The sequence below is a fragment of the Humulus lupulus genome, chromosome 5 (assembly GCF_963169125.1).
Source record: "Humulus lupulus chromosome 5, drHumLupu1.1, whole genome shotgun sequence".
Taxonomy (NCBI): domain Eukaryota; kingdom Viridiplantae; phylum Streptophyta; class Magnoliopsida; order Rosales; family Cannabaceae; genus Humulus; species Humulus lupulus.
In genome coordinates, this window is record NC_084797.1 from 109,050,210 (window position 1) to 109,058,950 (window position 8,741).

At 39.1% G+C, this 8,741-nt stretch overlaps 1 protein-coding gene across 1 annotated transcript; it reads left to right on the top strand.

Annotated features, from left to right (window-relative positions):
* The first annotated feature begins 429 nt into the window (after nucleotides 1–429).
* LOC133777579 (autophagy-related protein 3) lies at nucleotides 430–4,417 on the top strand. The gene is made up of 10 exons (XM_062217262.1): nucleotides 430–748; nucleotides 1,349–1,419; nucleotides 1,908–2,024; nucleotides 2,097–2,263; nucleotides 2,467–2,552; nucleotides 2,783–2,834; nucleotides 3,129–3,194; nucleotides 3,338–3,465; nucleotides 3,834–3,946; nucleotides 4,026–4,417. Exons 1-9 carry the CDS (start codon nucleotides 588–590, stop codon nucleotides 3,928–3,930), a joined length of 945 nt encoding a protein of 314 aa, XP_062073246.1. The 5' UTR covers nucleotides 430–587; the 3' UTR covers nucleotides 3,931–3,946; nucleotides 4,026–4,417.
* The last annotated feature ends 4,324 nt before the right edge of the window (nucleotides 4,418–8,741 follow it).

The window sequence follows — 8,741 nt, forward strand, 5'->3', positions numbered from 1 at the left end:
AATAATACAAATAGATTAAAATTATAAAAATAATCTCAAAACATATCAAAACTAACTACTAAAATTGTATAAAAGATAAAATAAGGTATACAAATATATAAGAAAAAAACTTCCATAAAAATGTACAAAAAATGCCATAAAAAACTAAGGAAAAAAAAGGCCATTGTCATTCTTTTCTTTTTTAATCCTTTTTATCTCCAATAGTAATTATTAGATTAATTGTGCATGCTTGGCCCAAAAATTATTTAATTGGTGGGAGGAATATAAAAAAGAAGTTCCCATGAATATGGGAAAATGTAAATAAAAAAAAATTGAGAAGGAAATGAAGTATGTCGTCGATTGAGAAGAAGCAAACGCCAAGTAAAACGACACATGAACTACGCGTCGTTTGATCGCTTTATAGCGGGCGGTATGATCTCCTCCTCTTTCTGCTTGCTCCAAAATGACTCTCGCCCGAAGATCCTTTTCTCTTTCGAGTGTCTATTCTTTAGGGTTTCGCTTTCATCGATCGTTCTCTCTCGTTTCAGGATTCTAGGGTTTTCGCACCTAAGATCCAAACACCAATATTTATCTTCAGAGAGAAAGAGATGGTTCTTTCGCAGAAGCTCCACGAAGCCTTCAAAGGAACCGTGGAGAGAATCACAGGCCCTCGAACAGTGTCCGCTTTTAAAGAGAAGGGCGTTCTCAGTGTCAGCGAGTTTATCACCGCCGGTGATAACCTTGTGTCCAAATGCCCTACCTGGTCATGGTAATTGTTTCTTCTCCAAGTTTCACCATTCGTAAATTTTGTTGCATCTTTTATTACTATCTAGGGTTAAATATGATCCAATTGGACCTTATTTACAACTGTTTCGTTTTTATATTAAAATTTAAGCCTTATTTACAACCTTATTGGGCATTCGAATTTTTTTGGGGATTGGCTTTGAAAGCTCGGTCTATTGGGTTACATCATCGGGGGTGTTACTTAAGATATTGAATTTAAATATCATGTTCACTGTTAAATTAGGTAATTTGGGCTTTTTTTTTTTTTTTAGGAAATGTAATTTTAGAATGTTTCATCTATATGATTAATTACATCGGTTTTGAATCGTTTATGATATAACTTCCGCAAGCCGGAAAATATTTTTCAGAGCTATTGGTAGAAGTAACAACGACAATCTGATCCTTATGCTTATTTTTCGTATACATCACAATAAATGGAACAAGTACGAAGTTTGTTACTGTTTCATTTGCTACTGAAGGGTGTTTGAAATTTATTTGCTTGTTTAGGTTCTTAATCATCTTTGGTTTCAAGTGGGTTTTAAGGTTCTATTCTCTTATCTTCTTCATTGGATTTTCATCCTGTTAGGGAGTCAGGTGAGCCAAGCAAGAGGAAGCCATATTTGCCACCTGAAAAGCAATACCTCATAACTAGAAATGGTATTGTTACATCATCAATGCTGCTCCTTATTCTTTTTTTTATGTATTACTTTCTTTGGTAAACTGTTACAGTGTAGTGTAGGTTTCTCCTCCCTATTGACTTTCATTCATTAGTTAATACCTAAGGATTTACATCATGATTTTTTCTTAATTAGATTTGCTAGATCTTTCATTACTGCAATATAACATTGATATTAGCCAGGTTTACTTTTTTTATGCTGGTTTAACAAATTGTAAAAAAAAAAAGACACGCTTTTTATCATTGGCACACTTGGTGCCTAATGAGGCCCTAAGAACCTCAATATCTGTAGATCCCAGGTTCGAATCTGAGTCTCACCCATTTCCCAAACCCCCGCCTCCCCCAACTACTAGACCAACCTAGTGCCTTTTTTATTTATTTATAATGATTGCATTATAGTTCAATCTAATCCCAGTTTCGCTTAAAAATCAAGTAAAAGATACTGAATGTTTTTTCATCTCTTGCTCAGTTCCTTGTTTGCGGAGAGCAGCATCTGTTGAAGAAGAGTATGAAGCTGCAGGAGGGGAAGTACTTCTTGATAATGAAGATAATGATGGCTGGTTGGCAACCCATGGGAAGCCAAAGGGTAGGTTATTGTTAAAAAGATCAAATATGACATTTGATTATAGATTTTTACTCATTGTCTCTCACTTTTTAGAGGGTAAAAATGCGGAGGATGAAAACTTGCCCTCTATGGAAAATTTAGAAATCAGCAAGAACAGAGCTGTAAAGTTGACTCCCTCATATTTTGGCGGGGACGATGATGAAGATATTCCTGACATGGCTGATTATGAAGATCCTGATAATGTTATTGAAAGTGACGCTGTAAGGGTCTAATTTCTTCACTTCAGTTAACAACTTGATGATATATTGTATAATGCAATGCAATGTATATGCTATGCTTTCATGTGGCCCATATGTATGAATATAATGTCTGCTTCGTGCATTTTAGTGTTTATCCTTTGAGTGAAATTATTGCAATTGTTGTTCTATATTGATATAGTTTATTTTTATTTTTTTATTTACAGGCAACCTTGCAGCCTACATATCTTGTTGCTCATGAACCTGACGACGATAATATTTTACGTACCCGAACCTATGATGTCAGCATCACGTAAGAATGTCTTTATTTTTATTTTTTAGCGGTCAGTTTCTTATCTTGTTGAAGTTTATACTACTCGAAGAGACAGTCAATTGTTGAAGTAATAGTTTTGTTTTTCCTATCTTGTAGCATCATGCATTTGTCACAGAATACTAGAAATAATATCAACTTTTTGTGGGTTAGGAATTGTGATATCAACAATTAGCACTAATATCTTCTTTGGTTCTGTTTTATCTGTGTAGGTATGATAAATATTATCAAACTCCTCGAGTGTGGCTTACTGGTTATGATGAGGTTTGTTTTGTAATTGTCTTCTGTTGTAATTTTGCAAAAAGTTTATTACTTTTCATATTTATTTCATTGCTTGTCACGACTAGAGCTCTTAACTCGTGAGATGTAGTTAATAGATTTTAGAACTTTCAAATCTCAGTTAGTTTCTACAAATCTTTCTTGTCCATAGTGCTTGGTTATTTGATGATATGTGCTTAATAATTTGATGTTATTTTGGCCTATGAATGTCTTTCTTTTTTGTTATTTCCCAATGAAAATGCTTGTGCAACTGATCATGCCCATTTGTTGTTCTCTTAGTCAAGGATGCTTCTACAACCAGAGCTTGTACTTGAAGATGTTAGTCAAGACCATGCTCGCAAAACTGTGAGTAACACTACATAAGCTTACATCTTAAAATCTTACTGAAACTTTTTATGGGGAGGGTGCTGTTGGTGTGTGGAACTATAAAGAAAAGGGTTTGAACTTATGCTTTCAACTGTATTAATGATCATTCATAATGAATACAGGTAACCATTGAGGACCATCCTCACTTGCCGGGGAAGCATGCATCTGTTCATCCATGTCGACATGGGGCGGTGATGAAAAAAATCATTGATGTGCTCATGTCACGTGGTGTAGAACCAGAAGTTGACAAGTAATTTTTCTCTTAATACATCTATTCAACTTTTAACAAAAATAAATAGACATCAATTTTGTTAGAGTTGAGTGGTATACCTTGTGTATTGGATTTTGATGACGTGTTTAATGCATGATGACATAGTAAGTCCTTCTCAGGGAAGGATGAACAATGAATTATAACAAATTAATTAAAATAACCAAAAATAAAAATTCTGCATGTCAACTTGGGGTGGGAAACTGGATATATTCAGACTAGAAATGACAAAATGATTGTAGTTTCATGCATTTTTATATAATTGCATGTGGTAGAATAATTTCAGTTCCGGTTATTATTCGACCTTAAAATTTTCAAAACTAACTATTATGATTTTCCTTTGATAATAGGTACCTTTTCTTATTCTTGAAATTTGTTGCATCTGTTATTCCAACTATTGAGTATGACTACACCATGGACTTTGATCTTGGCAGCTCCAGCAACTGAGCCAAGGAAATCTCAAGTAAGACATGATCTATTTTTGCGTAACTTAATGGCGTTGTTCAAGTGATTTTCTCTGATTTCGGTCTTGTTTCTGATAGGGACTCAGTTTGGTGGTCTGATGCTATGCCCCAAGCCCAACCCAAGTAATACGAACTGTGCATATCTTTACTTGTCCTGCTCCAGAAGTGTACATGGGACTCCCCGTCAACTGATTCAAACGGAATAATCACCTCTCCGGCATGGCCCCGTTCTAAAAAATAGTGTGGATAATATTATTTGTAAATTTATGAAATGTGTTAAAAGTTTTATTTTCATTTAGGTTGTAACATAATCTGCTTAGCCTTTTCAACTGTCATTATGTTTTCTATTTGTATAGATGTTTAAGTAAAGGGTACATATCAACTATAGTCTTCAACTTTTCACCAAAATATTACTCTGATCCAAGACTCTTTTAAGTTAAATGGAACATGACTAGTCGTGTTATTTAGTAGTTTTGGCCAGTTGATGGTTTATGTTTTATAAGGATATTTTTGCAGGTTGACGTGGTTGTTTATATTATTTACGTGATAGTCTTGCATATTAATTAATCGTAAAAGCTAAAATTACAGTAAATTAAAAATCTAATTTAGTATATTAAAATTTTAAAATAACAAAATTAAAATACATTAATCAAATTTATTCACTCTTTTCTCTTTTCTTTCATTCAAATTTATCCCTTCTAATTGTTTTTGTTTTTTTTTTTAAAGAAAGTGGAAATTTTATTAAACGGAAATTGCCAAGATGCATACAAGTGCTAATGATACCAAGGCCATACACATGACGATAGCCCAGGCCACCGAGCTCTTGCTTGCTCCATGGTCAAGACAAGTTTGGCCCAGGAGTACATGGTCAAGACAAGCTTGGCCCAAGAGTGAGCAATAACATTAGTGGCTCTGTTACAATGATTAAAAGAATTGACACTAAACGTATTGCATAGCTTATGAATATCGTCTAGTACCACATCCAACTTATAGGATGTTATCCATATTTTCCACCTTGAACATGTGACATTGTCAAGTGGGTCTCTTAGGCCTTCAAGAGAGGTAAAGGCCCAGCAAAAACTGAGCAGCTAGAGGCCCGGAGGCCTAGACCAGTCTTAGGTTCAATGACTGGCATATAATCATATAGTAAAGGGTCAGGACTTGAGACATAGGCTTGAACCAACTTCATGGACTCACCCAATCTCCACCCTCTGGGGTTTAGATCGTTGTGGAAGACGGTCCATCCCAAGGGACACATCCCATGTGGGATCCGTATGAAGTTTCCAGTTTCATCCTCTCGATCTAACTCACTACTAGGATCTTTCCTTCGATCTGTCATCAACAATTGATGTCCATCTTGGTAGAAGAACCCCGACATTGGTAAATGAACCCTAGCCTCAGTAAATGAACTTGAACCTTGGTAAATGAACTCGGACCATGTGTCCGGGTAGATCAAGGCTAGTTCTTCATGCAGTTGACGTGTCCCCGAGAAATCTGGCAGTTGGTCTCCCTAACTAATCTGCAGAAAGGGGATACGCACGGAACGTATGATGTTCCTCGGGAACGGTATTGCCACTACTCTGACAGATCCTGTCCCCAAAATCCCCCTGGTAGCCCACGCGAATCAGTCCGTATTAACATACAAAGGGCAGTTGTAAAGCTCTACTACGCTTAAGCCAACCCAATGGGTCTAGATTAACAACCTATAATAATGATACACTCTTGTATTATAGCTCCGTTAGAGAGCACTTATCATTATATCCATATTGGGCCCGGATTAGTCCGGCCCAAACTATATGGTCACCTATAAATAGGGTCATTTGTGCACTGCAGCAGGGATCCAATTTTCTCTTGTATGCATTAACGCCCCAACCACATAAAAATCGTGATCTTGTTTATTTCTTTGCCTTTCTTTCTAGCTCTTATTTCTCAATATATTTATAATTTTTGAAAAACTCGTTCAACATTTTGGTGCTTTCGTTGAGAGCCAGAAGAAAGCTTGAACCAGTCCTTGTCATTTACAAAGACGGTGAATACTGGACATACTATATTTGATATCGCTCAACAGCAGCAACAGAACAATTGAGAACCATTGCAAAACCAACAACTTCCTCAAGATCAACCAGAGGATATACCTTATCACGGGCCCCTGCCTGACGACTCCCAGAACTTCGGAGAAGGGGATGAGTACGGCGAAGAATACTACGAAGAAGACGGAGAAGGGTACGAAGACCATGAGGCCGAGAATCCCATCAATCCCAGAGAAAATGATGTGGAACCCGAACAGGAGGACCTGGAAGTGGTTCGTCTGAGACAACAGGTCCTCGATCAAGAAGCAAGGATGGTGGAACAACAAGAAACCACCCGCCAGATGCAAGAGTCCCTCCTGGCTCTTCAAGCATTCATTGCTGCTCAGGGATTTACAGATAATCCCCCAGCTGTTCCTCCCCTAGGAACTTAGCTGCCTGTCCCACCTACAGGGACTGGCGCTCCCAACAATGCTACAACCCCTACTCTTCCTCCTCCAGGATGATCCACTCATCCCGGAGCTGGTCCTTCTAACCAAGCTCAAGAAAAAGGGAAAGTCAAAGCGACCGATCCCATGGAAAAAGGAAACCCCCAAAAGAAGACTCCTCCCTCTCCAAAAACTAGGGTGGACCCAGGGCATTTCCCTAGGAAATTACGGGTGAATCTTGTCCCAGGACGGAATCACCCGAAAAATCCGTAGGGGAAACATCCACGTGGCACTAAACCCCGGAATGTCCCGAGACATGACGACTAGGGAAGACATTTTTATCCCAGCGCGTCTGTGAACAAAGATCACGAAGGGTGTAAATGCGGAGAGGAGCCGGAAGCTGTTAGTTCAGGAGATGACACATCCTGTGTTGATTTGTGATACGACCTCAAAGCTCGAAAGGAGCATGCCTGTAAAGAGAAGATTCACCCTTGAGGAGGCAACTTGAGGAATGAACTCAACGACAGGAGGAACGAAAGAGTTCCCATTGATGATAGAATGGCTAGGCAGTTCATGGAGCAGCTAGCCAATCTCAAGAAGGTCATGGAGCGCTTGGTCCGAAAAAAGAAGGCGGAGGTTCCGATTCTGAAGATGAAGAGAAGGAACCATGTGAAAAACACATCCTGGACGTCGTGTTACCTAAGGGGTTCAAGATGCCGGATATACCCGCCTACACCGGAAACACTGACCCAAGAGATCATCTATCCCGCTACAATCACCTGATGACTATAGCCCATGTTTGCGATAACGACAAATGCCTGTACTTTTCGATCACCTTGGTCGGACCCGTAGAAGAGTGGTGGAAAAGGATCAAGACAGGATCAATCAAATCTTGGTCTAGATTGCAATCAGCTTTTCGTAGGCAATTCGTAGCCGCCCATAAACTAGACATGGAGGTCAGTGCGCTGGCCAACATTAAGCAACATCCCACCGAAACCCTTAGGTCTTACATCCAACACTTCACAGAGGAAGCTTCAAAGACTAAGGTGGATGATGGACAATGCTTAGTAGCCCTCCAGTTCGGAATCAAAGCTGGATCCCCTCTCTGGGATGACATGGCAATGCAGCAAGGTGGCCACCCTTGAAAAATTTATAAGGAGGGCTCAAGGCTTCATCAACTGGGAAGAAGCTCAAACCCAAGATTTTTGATGGCATCCAACACCACAACCAACAACACAGACCATTCCTGGGTACAAGGCACAATACCTAACAAATCCCTATCCAGCACCTCCAGCAATATCCGAGATGCAGTTTATGACCCTGATTGTCTATGCGCTTGCTTCATCGGGATATGCTCCAGCTTCTTCAGCCCCTTTTTTCTGGATATGGAGTGGCACCGGCCGGATATAGTGTCACTCCCAGAGCGGTTCAACCATCCTAGATGGGAGCGGTTGAGGCAAGCATAAACCCTTCCTCGGGAAAACAATCCAGCAAGAATCAGAGCCTGCCTGAGTCTGCAAAGAAGGGAAAGAGGGGGTACGAGCCTCAATACACAGAATACACGAACTTGGTGGACACCAGGGAGAATATTTACCTTGTAATGGGCAATGTATTCCACTATCGAAAACCAAGCTCCATGTTTAAAGGGGTAAAAAACTCGAGGGACGCGAGCAAAAGATGTGCCTATCACAAGGAAATATGCCACACAAATAAGGAATTTCGTCAGCTGAAGGAGGAGATCGAGAATCAAATTAAGCTGAGGCACCCCCACCAATGGGTCAGGATGCCGATTGGAGTTCCGGGACAACCCATAGCTCCCGGACAAACTTTTGCCCAAGGAGCACCTGAGCAGTTCAAACCCTCTGAGGGAGGGTACACTCTGTTAGAGAATATATATTTATATTCAATGGAAACATGGAAAACCAAAATACAACTCTATGCAAAAATTACAATAGACAAGGTAATTTATTAAATAAACATTACAACTCAATTGCTCAAAATACAAGTAAATATAAAGAGGTAGAAGAAGAAGATTACAAACTCAAAACAATAATAATACAAGTAAATAAGATCAACAAGATCAAAAGAATGAAAATAAAATCAATAAAAAGAACAAACTCTCACACAATCAAAGTGTAGAGTAGTGGGGATCACCAACTTGAACAAGGTTCAAAACCTTTGTCCAAAAGCTTATTTCCCCCTATTCTCTAAGCACTAAGGGATCTCTCTAGGAAATAGCTCTCTGGAATTATCAAGCCTCTATGGTGTATTTTCCAGCCAAGTGCATTGTGGATGGAAATTGGTGTGTCTTACAAGTGAGCATCAGGCTCCTATTTATA